This window comes from Nymphalis io, chromosome 9, assembly GCF_905147045.1.
Source record: "Nymphalis io chromosome 9, ilAglIoxx1.1, whole genome shotgun sequence".
Lineage (NCBI taxonomy): Eukaryota > Metazoa > Arthropoda > Insecta > Lepidoptera > Nymphalidae > Nymphalis > Nymphalis io.
The window spans coordinates 5,782,894-5,804,478 of NC_065896.1; the positions used below are offsets into that span (position 1 = coordinate 5,782,894).

A 21,585-nucleotide genomic window follows, 5' to 3' on the forward strand; every position below is an offset into this window, starting at 1 on the left:
TTTGTTATCCGGACAATGGAGCGAGCCCTTTGAAAGTTACTTGAACATTTGAAACCCTGGTTTTGTAATTTAGATCACTAAATCTCTAAAGAGGTTCGCTCTTCGGGGTGATATTACCGAAATTAAACTTCTCGTTTTAATTACAACAATATTCAGTGTAATCTTTTTCATAACCGATTAAGATATTTTTGACTGTTTTGAAATATATCTATTATTTACGTTATTTGCTTATCTACATAATGTTAACCGTACCGTATAATAAATAATTTAAAAATGTATTCTTAATATTTTTTTTATTAATCACATATTATAAGTAAATTAAGTATTCGTAAGTAATTAATTAATAATATTCTTTTCCTTGGAATTTTATAACCAGCAGCTCCGTATAATTAATTAAAATCGCCTACTTTAATAATGCATAAATGTGGTTTGTTTTTATTTGATAAAAACAGTTATAATTTCAAATTTACTTACAACGGATTTAAAAATGCACAAGATTATATCAATACTTATGGTATAATAGTAATTATAATTTATAAAATTTAAATGATTACGTACAGACTGAAACGATAATTCAAACTTTATCTTGGTCTCAAAATTGCGAATTACCTTTCCTTTACTGTAATTTTTAAAACAAAAAAAATGAAGGTAACGCTAATATTACGATTTGCCACCAATAGTAAACAGTAAACTCTCAACTTATCTGATAGCGATTACAGATAATAAAAAATACTATTTATCATAACATAAGTAATGAAGAGATGAGTAAACTCATTTTTATATGTACCAAAAACTTGCAGCTCACTGCTTCGAACCCAAGAGTGTTGTTTTCCATTAAAGCTGATTGACCTTATGAATAGTATAACTTTGAATTATTTAAACGTTTAATACATATATACGTTCTTTTCCCTGTGGAGAGGTTTGGAAGATATAATAACCACCACGTTACTCCAATGCGGGTAGACATATTCCACAAATAGCAGAATTTCATATACGCAGTATTCTTCGTAATTTTTTCTTTTACCGAGCACAAAATTGTAAATCCTCGATTAAGATTTACGTCTTTAAGCCACTGAGTTATCTCAGCTTTATATGTATGTTACATAATAATAGTTAGTAGTGTTTAAGTAACTTATTTGGGTGCGATAAAATTGAACATCTAATTTGAATGCAACCCAAACGTGTACCAATTAATCTCACGTTTGAGTAATTATATCAGTTCAAACATTCGACAAGTGATTTATATATGATTTATCTAAAACACATTCAGGCATCACAAACAAAGCTCTACAAATTTTCGTAACGATCAGTAATAGTTGAACTCATCACTAAATCTATAGTTATCTGAATACTTATAGATACATCTTATAATACTCTAAATCTTTCATTAGCGTGCATCTCACGCATGCTTTCTTGTTTACGTTGCATATATTGGAAGCTTGCCCCAAACTGCAATGCTGACCAAAGACAAAAGGAATATGTATTCAGTTTGTATATAAACATTATTTATACATAGTTACAAAAAGATGATTAACATATTTGTCAACGCCTCGTTAGTCTAGTGAAACTGGCTAATGAGACTGTAAATTCCATGGTCCCGGATTAGATTCTTTGGTCATGCTGTCATGCTGTTCTCCAATTATCAAGCATTTAATTGAACTATGATATTAAAGGAATAGAAAGTGTATATGTTTTTGTGCAAAAAGTTTGTGAATATTATACCTCCTGTGCGACAGATGTTTTAAATTGGTTATGGTGGCCAACGTTTTATTATTCGGAGGTTATTATGTATTGTTAATAGTTGGTCAAAACCAGCGCCAATATGTCACTTATTAAACAGATAAATATCTATGATTGGTGTTGATTTTTACTAGCATAAAGTTTGATTCAGCCAATGTTGCGCTAAAACAAGGGAAATAATCGTTATTTATATGTATGTCATGGTTGGCAGTTCATAGTCTATTACAATGCTAATGTCTGTCTCTGACTGAATGAAGTTTATCACCTACCATTAAGCACCTAATGTAATCATCATCTATATTCATAACATTAATTGTAATAATAAATTTAATTATAGAACGTGCTAGCTGCGACTTCGTACGTGTGCAAAAGTTTTTATTTATTAAATAAAAAAAAAAACAGAAATTAAGCACATGAAAATTCAGAGGTGCTTGCCCGGGTTTGAACCCACGTTCATCGATTAAGATTCACGCGTTCTTACCATTGGGCCATCTCGACTTACCGACTACTCCGAGCAAGCACCTCTGAACTTTCATGTGCTTAATTTCTGTTTATAATTCATCTCGTGCTTTTCGGTGAAGGAAAACATCGTGAGGAAACCTGCATGTGTCTAATTTCATCGAAATTCTGCAACATGTGTATTCCACTAACCAGCATTGGAGCAGCGTGGTGGAATAAGCTCCAAACCTTCTCCTCAAAAAGGGAGAGGAGGCCTTAGCCCAGCAGTGGGACATTAAGAGGCTGTTACTGTTACTGTATAAATCAGCCATGATATGAAGTAAAATGAGTATATGTATAATAATAAGTAAAAATGCATTTATAATTGACAATATTATGATAATAGCAATATATAAAGTGTGATTTGACTGAATTGAGAACATTTTAACTAACAAATGCCAAAGAAAACAAAAAATGACAATTTGACTGCAAAGAACGAATCAAAATTTGCTCCCGCGATCTGCCTTTAAAATATATACTATTTGGCTTACTTACCTCAGAAATAATAATATATTACCGAATACAATCCTATTAATATATAAGTATACATAGTTTATATCAGTTATTTACTACAAATGTTGTTTGGTTATGAACTTTCACAACGTTGTGATGACTAACGTTGAACATTTTATCTCAATTATAGTTTCAATACAGTATTTCCTTTCATATCGCTAGTAAATGCACGAACGAGAAATAACAAAAACAATGGAATTGTTGCCAAATTCAATACTATGGCATTATACATTCTTTATTTACATAACTTAATTAAAATGTGTATTATTTTAAAAAATAATAATGTATGGCTTATGCAATATTTATTTTGATGAATTTCTTATGTTCCCATTAACCCTTTTAGTAAAAGCATTAGAGCTTGTGTTACAAGTGGGCACGATAATAGGAGTTGGGTTTGAACCTACGACTTTCATCACTAGCTGACTCCTAACCCGTTGTACTTTTGATGATTTTGGCGCATTTTTTCCAGTTAATATTAATTTACATAAATTATGATATATTGGTAAGTTTCATTTCCTTTTTCTAATACAATGACGTAATTGACAAAGAATTTATAAATCTTTAACAATCCTTAATATTATGTTAACAAAGTTTCGTAATAGTCGATCCGGGCTTCCATGACAAACTTTTACAAAGCGAACACAGATAAACCAAAACTTGGTAACGGGATAACCTCGAAATTATCTCCAGAAAATTCCGTGGCATAAACCTAACCCCAATATGTATAGTTATCGCCTAGTGGATTAAATCTTGGCTCCAAGTTTTGAGATAGTTGGATCAAAATTAGAAAAATCTAGTTAAATTTTCAAGTACTTAATTTAACAAAAATATTATAAAATTTGACGCATTGAGACAAACTAACGAAATATTATTTGTTGTCGTAAATTCCAAGCCCAATACAATACATCTTTAATATTAATTGTTTTATGTACGTGAAAAGTTTGATTCCATTTAAGAGTTATTTGTTTTATAGAATATTAAAATCAGTCTTTATATCAAATTATAATACACTTTATGTTAAGTAATTCATAATAGCGATAGTTACATTTGTATAAAGGACCTGATATGATTCATAACTAAGGCGCTTTTTACAATAGAGTTTTATTGTAAAAAAATCATTACGCTATACTATTCTGCCGTCAATCGAAATAGCTATAAACATCAATTTTCTCAAAGCATTCGTTTAAAATTACTCTTTGATTTGAATTTGATTGACATTAATGAAAGATTAACCCAATTTATAGCAGCGATTGTGGAGGCAGGCATCAGTTACACAAAGCGATATCGCTGAAATTTTTACGTTACGTTCATTGTAAAAAAGTTATAAAAACTTTTTGTTAAAAATAAATATTCATTTTTCATTCTCATTATAAAGTTTAGAAGAATTTAAATGATTAAATATCGAATGGCCTTTTACACTTTGCACGGAAATATTTATGTTCATTAATTGATATACTCCACTGTCTAGTTTTTCAATCATTTTTAAATTCAATGACATTTTTAGTCGAAGATTATTGTATAAAACTATAGCGAAATAACGCGAGACAAAATATGCTTCATAATCTAATCGTAAAATTAAAACTACCATTGATTAATAATAAAAATCCCGTGACCCTTTTATTAAAATTACTCATACTAAGCCTATAGTCGACTCATATCAGTTTAGATTTGAGGGCGGATATGATAACGTGAATCTAGTACCTGCTCTTTATCAGCTATTGAGCAATACAGTCACTGTCAGATGTATCAGTCACGTGTTACGTAAATGAATCAATGTAGAAAAATGTTTAAAGATGTTAATTATGAGCTAATGTTATGTTATCGGAGATTGCTGATTTGCGGAGATTCTATAATATATCTTAGTGGTAGGACATGTAAATTTTAAACAAAGATTAGCGCCGAGCAAACAGCACAATTTTTTATTTACTTATTTTGTGTTTATACGTCATATCGTGCTCGGTAGTAAAGCCTGTATTATGGGTCGAATGAAAACTTAAGCTTGCCACTGCATTGCAGTAGCAATATAAGAGAAAAAGAGTAGAAGAGGCCTTAGCCCAGCATTGGGAAATTTAAATGCTAATACTAAAATCAAAATAAACATATCACGAAACATACAAAAAACGATACTTATATAAAATCTTTTTTTTTCATCGATTTATTAAATATTTTAAAACATAATAATAATAAACCTTTTTGAAAATCGTCAATTATTTTTTATTCTCGTGTCAGATTTTATATGGCAACACATGATCCCTTTGAATATCATTAAGCTTTAAAATATTGACCGTTGAAAATATGCGAGCTCATACTTTTAACAAAAGCTATCAATCAGAATGTCACATACGACATTAATGTACTAAAAAGAAAACATAACATCGTTCTTACATACATTTGTAACAATTTATTTATTTGTGACTTTTTCATTGTCACACATATTTATAGAACATTTAATGGCTAAATTAAATGACACATTATGATAAATAGTTAATACATTATCTTGTGGGGATCTGTCATTTTTCAACTGACTTTAAATAAAGTGGAGGTTCTAATTTCGACGCGATTTTTTTTTCATAGTAACTGTTATTTTTGGTGTACTTTTTAATTTTTTACATTGACAATATACTGCCATTGAACTGTTACGTCATTTTAATGACGCATGTTAAAATACTTTTCCTATATTCAATCTGACTCATTACTTTTTCATATTTTAGCAGTGGTACTGTAGGTAATCAGTTAGTGGTTTGTTCAAGTCTAGGAAGGTGTGGTAATTAGTCTACTGCTAATCATTGAATTGATGTGTTATAGTTTGAATGGTTAGTAAACTAATGTACATTTACACTTAGCACATTATATTGTAGCGCAGAATTATGACAGTAAAATGCCTGGATAACAATGTTTATGGCTAGTCATAGAAAGACTCACTTGTTCTGCCCTTTATTTTAATCTTAAAAAAACGGACATTCATAGCGACTGCCGATAGAAGTGAAAACTAACTACTGGCACTCCAAGTAATAATTCTATCCCTTTTTATTGTAGAGCTTTTTACTCATTAATATAAACAGCATGTCGCAAACTCGACGCAAAATATTAATACAGATTAATTTAAATAAATAACAGTTGAAATACACATATTATTTGTGTATATTATTTGTATTCACATGAATTTCAATTATTATTATCCTAATTAATTTCCACTGTACTTAAATTATTTGTACTTTCAACGATTTCATTATATTACATTAGCATGTTGGTGACGCGAAGCCACGATTCTATACTCTATGATAACGCAACGCGCCTAAAGAAGTTTTCACTTCAAAAATATTGATACTACACATACATACTATACTGAGCGTTATAAACAGCTAAAACAACATGTTTGAACAAACGATTGCGTTAAGAGTTCCATCAGTCCAGCAGATAAAATTAACGGTCTATATCCGGAGCTAATGACAGCTATCTTACGCGTTGATGTAGAATTATCTTTGCTCCGACTATCTCGGTCTACGCATTGTCGTTTTAAAATAGAATGTCCATTTCACGGAGCGAAGCGGAGAATTTTACGATAGCACTTGTCTATACAGATTCATTGTGAACATAAAATTGAAATTTCAAAGTAGTATACATATAAAAAAGCCAGTGTATTATCGGGTGTGATAGATATAATAGATCACATATTATAAAAATTGTTACAAGAAAAATCCATGATTTTAACAATGTAATACGAATATTTTATGTAGCCTGCTCGATTAAAGTGTAAAATTATATTGCGTACGAAAAGAAAACACTAGCTGTCATTCCCTAGACTCGCTGCGCGTAAATTCAGTTTTAATTGCTAGACGTGTGCCGATAGGATTTCTTATTGGCAACATTTCAGGAGCCATCCGACTTTTATCTAATGCAGAGTTCTTGTATAATCTGCTCAATCTATTTTATCTTTATAACCCTTTGTTCACGGGAAGAAATTAGTTCGTAAAGAAATAAAGCTTTACCTATAATTATTGCTAAGAGGTTGGTTATTAAAACTGTATTGTCTTCTCGGTTTGAATGTCAAATTAATGATGATAGTAAGAAAAAAATCAGTGGCTAACCAAATACTTGCTTCATAACGTTAATAAGTAAGGCCTTATTTCAGTATCAGCCTGTTAATGTCCCACTGCTGGGCTAAGGCCTCCTCTCCCTTTTGAGGAGAAGGCTTGGAGCTTATTCCACGCTGCTCCAATGCGGGTTGGTAGAATACACATGTGTCAGAATTTCAATAAAATTAGACACACGCAGTTTTTCTCACGATGTTTTCCTTCACCGTTAAGCACGATGAATTATAATCACAATTTAGCACATGAAAATTTAGTGGTGCTTGCACGGGTTTGAACCCACGATCATCGGTTAAGATTCACGCGTTCTAACCACTAGGCCATCGCGGCTTTTTGACCTTATTTATAAAACACTAACTTCAGAATTTTCACATTTCTTACTACAAAAACTGACACACTTTTAACAAAGCCCTTGTCACATATTTTATTATCTAAGTTCTAAGGTATTTGTAACCAGAAGAACACAATTTATATTTCTAACTTTAAAGATTACATAATGTTTCATATAAAATTTAAAGCCTTTTTGATATATAAATTTCCAAAAATCACTTTAGTGTCACTACTTAGTTCCCACTTGCATTGTATAGAAAACTCTTTTGTAAAATATCATTTTTCTAGACTTACTTAGTATATATAGATCATGGCTGTGTTTTATTTTATTCATGCCTTCGTGGTATTTATTTATAAATTACAATAAATCATTTCATTGCAATTATTTTATATTAAAATTAACTTATAACCAGTTTCATCTCTAAAATGTTACAATCTTTCATATTTATAATGTTAGTAAATGTAAAAAAACTAGCCATAATTTTTTTAGAATAAAAATCATAAATAAAATACAAGATAAACAAAAAAATATTTGGCCGTCACGCGACGCCCGACAGATGTGATGGGTATTGAAAGAATTTATAACTAAAGAAAACTAACAAATACATACAGTGTAAAGGGAACAACAGCATTAGTTTTTCAAATTTCATTACTAAAATTTTATTATAAAAATAATAAAATATACAGAATATAAAAACAAGACAAAAAATATTTATAGGAAACGACATGATTTGCTACTATAAATACATATTGTAGAGAGACGTGTCGTTTGCCTGCCTTACCCCTGAAGCGCGCTAAAAATGTTTGACATAAAAATAAGTTAAAAAAGCCGTATAAAAGATGACATATTTTTTGTCTGTATAATTAAATACCAGTATCCAATTTGATACTAACCTAAATTTTATACGACGGTATATATAATATTCATATCGAAATTTTCGTTTGAACGTAAAAAAAGGTCGAAAAGCTCCTCTTACCAATTAGATCTAACCAATAGCAAGAGCTTGTAAAATTTTAGCATCCATATTTCAGCGAACAGCAATATTTTTATTTGCCTAATATTATAAAATATTGTTCGTGTTTATGGTCTTTATATGATTACGAGTATGTGAATCTCAAAATTCTATCACGGATTCGAAACGTGGCATGTACTGTTAAATTATTTATAATTGATTCAATTGAGTGAGTTTCATGCAAGTCGATCAAGGTAGAGATCACCCTTTTGTCAAATATCATAACGCCAATCTAGAAAACTTATAATTGTTGTCTTCAAGTGTAAAGTAGGGACTTTTTAAAGGGACAAGAATAAAATCTTATGTCCCGTGGTTTCCGGTCTATGTTAGGAGTGTCAAAGCCTATGATCAGAGCAGATACATTTTGGGTTTCTGCCTTTTTACTGTTAGTAAAATAATCTTAGAAGATGTCCCCAATAAAGTGGTATTAAAAAACTGTCATAAAAAACTTTGTAAGGGATCTTGTTGTATCAGAATTTATTATTCCGAATCATATACAATGTCACCGCGGTTGAGCAATGTGGAAGGATAATGTCAGACTTTTATTTTAAAAGATATTAAATTATTGCTCAGCAATGAAATATTTAGTATCATCTAATAGTGGTTTTGTAAAACTAGCTAGACTAATAATACTTGTCACGGTTAATTACCGATGATAGGGTTTTCACGGCCATGTCTTTTGTCTATGATTTCAATAAAACGTAAACTTTATTTAATTTTTCATTTTGTTTATTACTAAATTGAAATAATATATTTAAAAATACTAATAAATACTACTAAGACTTGTTTTATAAAGCGAGAATACATAGATGATTAATAAGAATGGAATTCGTATTCGTTGATTCCGATACAAATATAAATTTAAATAACCAGCACCTACTATGTTGCTGGTTCTTTGCGGTAGAATTCACATTCTGAACCAGCGTTAGCTTTACATCCAATTTCATCCTGTAGCATGAAAATTCATAAAATTTTGATTTATAGTCCATTATAGTTTTAATTTTATATAATCAATAGTGTACGTTTGGTTCAGTCTATAACGGTACATTTTGTACATGTGCCGCTCGCTTTATTTTCTGTAATGCTAATTTAAATAAATATTTGTGACTTTCGTTTCATTTTGATTCGAAGAAGTAACTAATAAAATTAAAATAGTTATGATGTGAACGTCTCTGATACGAGCTAATTACATTACGTCTCATTTCCTTTAGTCAATGTAAAAATAAGACGCAAATGCCAGTCTTGATTTATTTGCATGCGAATATTAAGTTTCAGTATAACATTAAAGGTTTAATTGAATTAGTGGTGCAATTTTGTTTAGGTACACCATGATACATATATATATTTATTTCGAAATGTTGGCCTATAGATAATTCACACTCATGAACTGACAATTTGAACATGCTTGTAGAAACTATTTAAAAAGAATATTTTGCTTGTAATCATTTAACATCATGACAAAAGAGGGCAAGTGTTTTTATTCCCATGATGTGGGGTAGAAATATACGCTTAATAGGTTTCTTGTTAACTGACTTAGGTAAGTTATTAACTTTATAATTACTATCGTATTTTCAATTGAACAGCGTTATCACATAACGGCTCAGAGCGCCCCTCTTCGTGCTCTATTGCGAGAAAGGTTTATTGTATGAAATATTGTCACAGATTAGATTTATTCGATACTCTATAGCTTTTCCATTAAAGATTCTAAAGATCATTAGAAGTAAATACAATAATATACAAAATAAAATTATACAAAACGAAGATAGTTATTATTTTTTTATTAATTTATTTAAACTATAATAACGAATAATATATGTATATCAAAATATTCTGAAAGCGAACAGTTTGACTGCGACGTCACTTTCCGGTTGTTCATAAATATTCATTTATTCAGAGGTTAACAATTTTATTTAATTGTGGTGTTTTCTGGTTCACATTTTATTTATATTCAGCGATATAGACAGACACACATTATACATTTAAAATTTGGTAATGTATATGTATTACTGAGTATATATGTATGTAATTTCCAGACGATTAATATTTAATGTGTACGTTAAAATATTTCAGATGCAGGCACGTGTCCGTAACATGTTATTCATAACTAATACTATAAATACGAAAATGAGTTTGTTTGTTTATTTGTTTGTCGTTCGCGTCTTAACTACTCAACCGATAATCGTGAAATTTTCAGATGCAGAAACTATTTATATATAAAGATAACAATATTTTAATTTTTTATTAAATAATTTTATTATAAGTAAATTAAAAAAGAACAAACATAAAGAAATCATTTCGTTATTCTAATTTAAACATAATATAAAAAAATATATATATAAATATCGCTTCGCTTGTAATAGCAATTTCTAATCCAATCATGGGCTATTAAACGATTCTTGTTTATGTTTGTCAACCCTAGCTCAAGGAAGGTGTATTAAGGCCGAGTGGGATGCTTGATATTGAAGTAAGTCTTGTGTAAACATCGTTTGGCGTCATCGGGGACGTCGCCAGGCGTCCCGACGCCTGGCCCCTGAAGGAGGGGGTGAATAAATAAAACAATAGCTTCACATTCCTCAGCTAGAAATAGGTTATTGCATATAAAAAATATTAATATTTAATTACGAACATTCCAGACCTAGAAAAGGATTATTGCATATTTCATGAATACTGGAATTATATAATAAACTAACGGATATTATTATTCTAATATTATTCAAAAAATATTGGTGGTTCATATCTTCAAGATTTAATTTATTTATAATAAAATCAAAAACAATATTATATATATAAGTAATTATTTTTATAATAAATTACACACTTATAATGTGAACTATTTAATCTATCTTCGTTATTTTTATGAATGGGCAGTATTTTTTTATTATTTATTTTATAAAGTATATTGAAAAAAATCACGAGAACTTAAAAGCGGGGTCTGTCAGTGAAAAGTGTGGGCTGGTTGAGTACGGTTAAATATATAACTTGGCACTTTACGAAGGCATAATATATGTTATTATAAATTGATTTCGATTGAATAAATATATTATAGAATAATATTATTCATAAAACGAAGACGTTAGTGCAAATTATAATTACTTAATCTATATAAATGTGAACATTATAATTAACTTATTTTAAGTAGTCTTTTATATTATAATATTATTTATTCCAATTATATCACTAATTTGTTATAATTATGTTGTTTTGGCTGTGGCTGTCGTGTCCACTAATAACAATAATTTCTAATCATTATGACGGCGCCGTGATTTCGACACGTCCGTTCCATGATGATGGAACTCATGCTTTCTTTCCATAATCGAAATCAAAATAACTTAAAGATAATATTATGAACATATATTATATAACAATAATTTATTTAACTATTCGTTTGTATATCAGTAAGCGATCGTTTTTTAATTGCCTGTCGTCCCGAAACGCTTTCATAGAAACGCTTCTAAAAAACGTCTCTTCTATTATTTTTCTATTATCATTATAGGTAATACTTTCGCAAATATTTCATAAACCACATATGAATACTTTTATTGCGTTTCTGTTTTATGATAAAAGTCTTATAGATTGGATTGGCATAAAATGGAATTTACTGGTGGTAGAGCTTTGTGCAAGCTCGTCTGGACATATATTCTACCGCCAATCAGTAGTACTTGGTATTGTTTTGTTCCGGTTTGAAGGGCCAGAGCCAGTGACAGGCACACGCGACATAACATCTTAGTTCCCAAGGTTGGTGGCGTATTGGTGATGTAAGCGATTGATAACATTTCTTACAATGCCAATGTCTATGGGCGTTAGTGACCACTTACCATCAGGTGGCCACCTGATGGTAAGTGGTCACAAAAAAAAACCTTTTTTTATTTTTAATTCTCTTTTAATGCGGGTTCCACATTCACGACGTGAACGCCTGAAAAAAGCGAACATGTCAATATTTATGTTCGCGTCAGAGTCATGAAATGCTACAATGTAATCGCATTTACACTCGCACCGTGGAAACAGTAGCGAAGCGTTTATTATTTAATTTATTAAAGGTGGTTACATGCCAACACGATATGCATCATGACTGTAGCAGAATATTATATTTAAGTGTTCATATTCCAACTAAGTTGTACTACTAACAACTGTAAGCGATTGCGAATGGATTTCACTCTTGACTTTGTGGAAAAATCACCACCATATTTTATTTAAATAGGCAGGCAAAATTTCAATAGTGCTACCTGATGGTATGTGGTCACCTCTACCAATTATTACTGCCACTGCAAGAAATATTAACCATCCCTTACATTGCCAATGCGCCTACGACCTTGGTAAGATGTTGTGTTCCTTGTGCCTGTAGTCACACTAGCCCTTCAAACCGGAATCAAACATTTAACATTTTTCTTGTACATACCCAGACAGGCTTGTACAAAGTACTACCACTAAGTGAACCACCATGTTTCAGGCAAGAATATAAGGCCTGCTTAAGGGTCTTTAGTTTATTTATTATTTATTTATTTTAGAAACAAACAGTATAATTGTATTAAATAAAATATGAAATATTAATAAAATAACAAAAAATAGTTTCTAAAATTAAATGAACATTATATTATATTAAAGACATATTAAAAGAAAGAAGATGGGAAACACAAGTGACATAATAAAATAATAATCAAATTAAATAAGAAAAAAGACAGAGAGAAAAAAATAAGCATTATCTCTACTCCATATAAAATCAATAACAGCTACCATTATTTATTGAAAGAGATGTAATACGTCATTATTTATCAACATTTTATTGTACTGGGTACAATAATTTCTATTAATAAACGAATTTATGGCAAATTTAGTTTAAGTGCGGAAACATAATAAGTAACTTTATGTCTAGAATTACTATTTCTATTTTATTTATTATAGGTACTAAGTTCCGTTATGCGTTGCAATGCCTCTTTAGTTTGCAAACGATTGCTCGATACGACTTTTGCTATTGTGTTTTCGGTGTTCTACAATATATAAATAATAATTATTTAATGTCATAGATATAAGTAGAATAATATTTCAATAAAGGTGCTGGTACGCCAACTAGTAGAGATTTTAACCAAACAGGATAGTATTAAAACCTTTTCTATTAAAAAGTATACAAAAAGGCAGCTTTCGTACTGATCAAATTCACAGTGTATGTATATCTTATATTAATAACGATGCAATAAAAATATTCCTCAGTCCCATTTTATTATATAAATAACTGACATAAATCAAACGTCATGTAAGATTAACATGTAATATTTTTAATAAAAAATTCAATTATATATTAACACACATACACCAACAATGATATTAGCATTAGCCACACTGTAAAAAGCTCTTAACTGTCTAAATATGAACAAAGCGAAAACTCGTAAACATACTGTGTCGTCATTCTTTATGTAGGCCGTCAAAATTATTACTTATAAAATGTTCTTCACATTTACATATCAAAAAGCTCATCCCTATATTACGGAATCGAGATGGCTCAATGGATAAAATATCATACTCATAAATTTTAAAGTATACTCGGTTGTAGCCTAATTTATATATTTACAATATAAACTCAAAAATTCGATTTAATTATATTATAATTTTTATTTATCGATTTGTTATCATAATTTACTATTATTATTTTATTATATATGTAAAGATTTTACAATATTTCAATATATTAATTAATAAGTTTTAATATAATTTTATTTCTTTTAAAAGTATAATATTTATTTTATACTAGGTAGGTATCATTTTAGCACAAATCATAATTGCCTATATCTAAAAGTATAATTAGTATATATAAGTGACGTTAATGGCTTATTATTCCATTGGTCGCAATTTTTAGGCTAATAAATAAATAATTTTCAACCGAAGATCGTAGGTTCGTATTTATTTTGTATTAAATTTTTTGTGGATCTCTATGACCTGTAACGAATGATTATCTGCAACAAGTATATCCACAGACCCGCCCAGGTTCAGCTAAAGCTCTGAAAGCGTATATATTACGGAATCAATATATAATTATAATTAATTTAATTAGTTGCGCAAGCTGCTATTTCAAGTACTCTTTCAACTTAAACAACGAATTTCTGGGGTACTTCTTACTTGCAACTAATACTTTACAAGGATCCTTTGAGACCAAAGTTATGCTATCTAGATCAGAGAGGTCTAAACATTCTCTGCTCTGCTAAAATATTATATAAGTTATCTGAAACAACAAATAATATTAATTTGAATATTGATAACTAAAACGTTAAAGCTAACAAACACATCACTTATGCACAAGTCATATAACTCTACTCACGATAAAATGGTGTGAAGTTAGTAAGTGTTTATTTTTATAAAAAATATGTTATTTACGTAAATATTATTTTATGTGATTGTTTAAAAAATATTGGCAGCTTATTAAAATAATTTATATTTGAAACCCTATTATGTTAGTCTACTAATTTTTATAGTTGGTTTAATTTTTTTATCTTTTCTTGCTTGTCTAGAAGCGAGTTATATTTGCTACGAAAGCTATGCATACTATTTTACTCGCAATAAAATTTAAGTGCATTATTATTATAGTAATTTAAATCGGTTTACAGTCACGTTTTTTGGGTATAAATAATACTTATACTGCTTTTATTTGAAACTAGCGCTTTACACACGGCTTGACGCGTCTCATAATTTAGCATTGCTATATACCAATCTTCATAGCTCTTTCTTCAAAAATCTATGATTTTCATACAAACTTTCAACCCCGCTATAACTATCTTAATTTTTAAAAATCCAAATGTATGCAAATTTTCATAGTGCTGGCCGCAGTGGCTTGGGTTGTGTTGATGTTGATGTCATTCAGTCACTTATACTTTTAGATATATAGATTACATATTAAATAGTGTTAAATTTGTAATTTAAAATTAGAACAAAGTAAATTACTTTCCAGACAATCATAAAATCTATCCGCCACTATCTACTGTCATGTTGCATCATAATGAAGGCGACACGTGTTTTCTTTTGAATTTATATTGAAATATGTTGCAATAGAACTACAGAGAGATTTTTCTTCGACGTTAATTAAAACATATATAGTATAAGAGTTTAATTTTTATTTGCAAAAAACAAACCATTTAAAATGAATAACATATTATTCATTTTAACAATGATAAATACCTTGCGTACAATAATTTTAACCAAAGCTACCTAGGCCCACGTCAGTAACTACACGCAATTTATGTTGCTTTACTATATAACTAATGGATAGAGTTCGATAGTAAAAAACGTAATTTTGCCTAATTCTTGTAAATATAAACCATCGAAATTGATTGTTGCGTTTTTGAAGAAAAAACATATTTTAATGACAGTCTAAAGAACGTGGTTTTTCACGATTTTCGTACGGTATACGTATAAGATAAACGCTTGGACGACCAAGCTTCGTTGGGTTATGAGTATTGGTAATGAGTAATAACTTTTTTTGACTAACTATATTTTTTCAGTAAATAGATAGCATAATATCCAGAATACAGTTGAGCCAAATCGTTAGAGACTTTTGCAAGATACCCACAAATTTATGTATATACAAGAATTATTCGATTAATATAATAAGATGAACCTAGGAACCTATTTAAGCAATTTTCGTGTAATTGGTGAACATATATTAACAAAACAAACGCATCTAATATAGAAACTATAACATTTTTTTATTCTACTAAAACTACTAGCAACTTATTTATTTGCCTTTTCGCGGTTGTATCAACATTCCGAAATATATTTAATTAATCTTGTAATATGAGAATCCAAAAGTTCTCTTCTATGCAGTTTTAGAAATTACAAAACAAATCAAACTTTGTTGTATAATTTATAATTCTCGAGAATCTTAAGATAACATAACTTTTTCTTTTTCAGACGCGAACATGGAGACTGACAAGATGTCGACCGCCTCCTCCGTGGGCGCAGAGCGGCGACCGTTGATGCAAGCACTTGTGATCGAACGAAGAATTCTGTTCGCTTGTACTATATTAATTGGTCTATGTACATTCGTTTGGATCACAGCTGTTTGTACCGAGAAATGGGTCCATATTCAAACTGAGAATGGTTAGTAATGTATTTATTTGTAAACTTGATTTATAGCCAATAATGAGCCGAAGGTTGTGGATTCGATTCCCACTCAGGACAGATATTTGTGTGCATGAACATCTGTTTGTCCTGAGTCTGGGTGTAATTATCTATATAAGTATGTATTTATAAAAGAAAAAAATAGTATATGTAGTATATCAGTTGTCTGGTTTCCATAGTAAAAGCTTTGTACAAGCTTAATTTGGGATCAGATGGCCGTGTGTGAAAAATGTCCCAGAATATCGTTATTATTACTATTATAGCCAATGTCTTTTTGGTTATTTAAAAAAAGGTAGAACGGCTGGCAAACGGGTTACACTATAGTAAGTGGTCACCACCGTCATAGATATTGTCATATTTGGTAGTTTGATAATGTTATATTTGGGATATTTACATTTGAATATTTGGAAACAGTCACCGTACACGAATAGAACGAACGAACATTTGGTAACATTTTCTTTTGTTACGTAGCGACTAATAAATGAACGGTATGAGTTGAACAAAATCCGTTCCAACATTTTAAATGTTGTCACGTTCTACGCTGTTTCGAACGTGTAACATTTGCCAAGCTAAATAGAATTCTAATTTAGTCAGATCCACACTGGACATAAATAATAATAGTATAAAAGGTTAAGAGGGTGAATTATCGTTTAGGTAAAGCCTATAAGGCATATTAAAACACTAATATTTATCCCCCTTGTGTTTAATGAAACGTACTAAGCCATCAATGTAAATTACACCTTAGCTGCATCTGGATAAAAATCAGTAGCATTTTAGTTTTATTCATCTATATCAATAAGATGAACAACTGCAATTCTTAGCGAAGAATTTTGTTTGTGTTACTGTTCGCAAACTCTCAAGTATTACATTCACTTACCTTCCTAGTAGTAAGTTACGGCAATCCAAAACGACCTTATATTATCCTTTTCAAGGCATTACAATGTAACACTGTTAACTGTTGTTACTGATTGCGAAGCTGCAGAATTTAATGAACATTTCTTGACAGAATTACTCTTTTTTTTATTGTTACCTAATAATATGTAGCCGAATATGCTAGCAACTAGATAAATGTGACAATTAATAGGCAAGTTAAGTTACTTATTTGATTTTATGAATTAATATTTAAATAATTAATAAGATTTATATAAATATGTAATCGTTTTGTAAATTATTTTAATAGTAATATAGATTTTCGAAATAACATCGGTTATAAAATTATCGATAGAACTATAAAAATTATAACAGTCATATTATCACTATACAATGGGCCATTACGAAATCTTCCAAACATAGGGTAAGTACTGTGAAAACTGACTTTTGACTGCCTCGTTGGTCTAGTGGCTTGATGTAAGGCCGCAGACCCGGAGGTCCTGTGTTCAATTCCTAGGTCGGGCTAATAAAAAGTTATTAGATTTTTCTGTCAGAAAATTCTCAGTAGTTGCCCGGAGTCTGGAAGTTGTAAGTGTGTACACTCCCATGCCTCGGAAAGCACGTAAAGCCGTTGGTCCTGCGCCTGAAGTCTTTCTAGTCGCGTCGGATTTCCGTCCCATCGGATTATGAGAATTAGGGAGAGTGCACCTGTGTTTGCGCACACACTTGCACACTATAATATCTCCTACGTAGTTGGCTAATCTCTCTTGAGATTGGCCCCCGTGGCCGAAATCGGTCTGTAGGACATTATTACTGTGAAAACATTGTAGAAACAAGTACCTTGTGCCAAAACATATTGAAGTCAAATTTCTTCCTCTTCTTTTAGTATTTATAGCCTTAACCGGTGCCAATAAATCACATAATATAGTATAACATATATATTACAATGTGAATACAAATTACTGCCTAAATCAAATTTTAAAATTGCATATTACAAGCCGCTTAATTAATCAGATCAGTATATGATTTTAACTGATATGTATAACAAGTCGATTAGACGCTTTGACGCCGTGCGTGTTGATTAAATCAAAATCATACAACTAAGTTTATTATTAATTATGAACGTATGGCACTGAGGTCAATGTCCCGTGATCTATTTCTGTAACCATACGTGAAACGCGTAAACGAATGCATATAGGCTTATATTGGGCATAGTTTCTTTGTCTTAATAATGAAATTAAATAATGAATGTCAACCTAACCTGTAAAAATATAGTTTAATCTGAATTAGGAAAAACGTTAATTTATGTTTATCAATATTTATGGTGTTATTTAATATATTACTTGAATAATGGTTTGTAAAGTTTTTTTTATTATATATTAGGTAGGTGGTAGATGAGTCTCTTAACGGTAAGTAGTCATTATCACCAATGCGCCACTAACTTTGGAAAGGAATATAATATATTCCTTGTGTCTGTAGTTACACTAGCTCAGTCACCCTTCTAACCGGAACGCAACAATACCAAGTATTGCTGTTTGGCAGAAATGTTTGGTAGAAATTAGATGACTCGGTTGGTACCTACTCAGACGCTTGCACAAAGCCGTATCGTCAAGTATTGTTAGCTTATAAATTTAATCTTTTATACATAATTATTTTTTCTGCATGTATAATGTCTTCGATATTCAAAAGAGTTTTATTAAATACATATATATCGAAACGCGTTTGTCTATTGTTTATAAAAAATATTTTGGGAGCCATAAAAAAGATTGGTTTTGAAATACAATTTTAGAACTAGTCTGTTTTTGTGCTATTTTTACGTGTGATCATAACTCGTAGAACACTGAATTGTTTAAATAAAATCATTTTTGTAATGCACTGACGCTTACCTAGATAAAAAGACCAGCTGTTATACAAATATCTAGCTTATAAAAAAATGTATAATTATAATAACGCTGCAAATAAAGAGTATTAGTTGCCTGTACCGACTTAGTACAGATATAGTTCATACAAAATATCCCCTGCAATTTGCGACCTAAAAATTGAAATTAAAAAAATCTTAGTGAATGCTTATCTTATAAAATATTGTTTAATTTGTATATGTTTGTTAGTCAGGACAAACTAGAACTAACTTCGAATCAAAATTATTAAAAAATAATAATAATATTAATATCAAAAGATATAAAAATAGCTTAAAAGCCGATGAATCCTCTGGTGAAGGAACTTTTCGGAAGTAGACGAGCAAATCGGTCACCAGTCAATTCTTACAACATTAATCTACCATCCAAAGTTGGCTCTCAGATATTGTATTTCCTGTGCATGTAATTACTTTCGAGGCTGACTCACCTTTTAGAACTAAGAACAAATATCTGTCTGTAACTATCTACTCAAATATCCCCTATTTTCGGTATTCCGAATAATTTGCTATAGTTCACATTTTACTTTTGAACCGATGAAAAAAAAAGATATTGCTAAGTTATGAAATTTAAAAGGAAGTTAGTTTATTTGGTTTTTGTATGTTTGTTAAGCTTTCACATCTTAGCTGCTTAACCGATCATTATGAAATTTTGTATCCTCATTGTCAGGGGTGCAAAAAAGGACATAAGGTACCTAATGGGTACCCGCCATCCCCCATTACAAGGCGGCGCAAGCGGAAACTGGTAAAAAATAAATATAGAATAAAAATTAAAAAAAGAACTTTATTAACTCAAAATGAGTAGACACTCTTTAAATGAAATTAAAATACGGTAACAATAACATGAGGAACTTTATGGTAAAATTTAAAGAAAAAACATTTAGAATTGAAACTAAGCTCGACTATTTGTCGCTATTAACTGAACTAACGCTGACAATGTAACATCAAACAAACTATTAAGTATTGTAGAGCTCTTAATGGAAATTGCAATCATTAAACATTGATCTATATGTGTGTTAATTAATCCACCTTTAATGTCACCTACGTATGTTTTAGTATATATAAAAAACAATATTATGAAATACTTAAGAGTTAAACTAGCCCATCTGTGGAGGCACCAAACATACATAAAAGCGCGTTTGTGTGTTTACTATGTCATTACACTTTTTTTTCTCAAGTTTCGTATTATGAAATTGTAATCCTATGTGGCCTTTAGTAAGAAGTAATAACTGTACAACCATATCTATAATGCTGTTGATACAAGTAAAAATAAATATATATTTTACTCATCACATATTTTACTGCCAAACAGTAATGTTTGATGTTATTATATTGGGGTTTGGTATTATATATTTATAATTAATTATAAATAAGAAATGTGAATAAAATTTAACCAACATATTTTATTTAAAAAAAAATTGTTTATTTACTGATGTAGAATTATCTAACTGCCGTTTACATTTTTTTTAATTAAAATGCTAATATCCGTTCTTATCTTTGATTAGTAAGCCAAGCGAGTAACTTAATATCAGCTTCTAAATTACGCCTTGCGGACAATTTTACTATTCATAAGTAAAACAAATCATTTCTTCATATCAATCGTGTACTATTAACAATTATCAATTTAATAAAGTAAAATAACGAACAATTAGCTTATATAACACAGCATTTAAGATAGGCCGATCTATTTGGCAACGCTACCAAATTTAAAATGCCGCAGGCTATTTCACGGTGACTTGTCGATGCATGTAATTGCTTCATATTAAGATTCTGACTCATCGCCTACCCGTTGACGGAACCATTTATCAATTTTTTATCTCAGGAAGTTTAAATTTGGATCAATTTTAATGTCAACAATAAAAAGGACTCAATAGTTGCATTAAACGATTTTAACGCTTATGTAATATTGTATGGGGCATAGTTTTGTGTGTTTTATTTTATTAATTAAAATGACATGGTTAACCTGCCCATATAATCAAGGCCTTTTAAACGAACAATAGAATTTAAGCAGAAGATATTATATGATTTGATGTGCTCAAGTGTGTGCGCATACACACATAAATATTTATTTTACTCTAAAATTATTAATTAATAAATAATAAATATATAAATTGAAAGTGTTAATAACGCATTACTTGGCTACTATATGAATTATCGCCGTAATAACCATTAAATATTTTATACGCTCACTTTTATTTTCAAAATAGCTTTATGTACATTTCTATAAAATACAAAATAAAAATAACAAAATACACATTACAAATTTAAAGCAAAAACATTAAAGCAATAAGCTTTTGCAACGGAAATATTCCAAATATCAATACTTAACCAAAAACCGCGTTGTAAGTTACTTAATTTTTAATTTTATTAATAGTTTTCCTAGTATTTCCGATCATTTTACTAACAAAATGATGAACGATGTAATTGATGTTCTCAAAACAGATTAGCATGATTCATATGTAAAAGATATTTTAATGTAATCATGTGTCTATTTAATACAAAGAGTAATGTAATT

At 29.9% G+C, this 21,585-nt stretch overlaps 1 protein-coding gene across 1 annotated transcript in view; it reads left to right on the forward strand.

The window, feature by feature from the left end:
- The window catches only part of LOC126770830 (uncharacterized), a 43,154-nt gene that overhangs the window by 2,186 nt on the left and 19,383 nt on the right, over window positions 1-21,585 (forward strand). Inside the window, exon 2 of the mRNA XM_050490422.1 lies at window positions 16,079-16,267. Coding sequence (XP_050346379.1) covers window positions 16,087-16,267 — 181 coding nt within the window. The 5' untranslated portion in view covers window positions 16,079-16,086. The remainder of the gene's footprint in view (window positions 1-16,078; window positions 16,268-21,585) is intronic.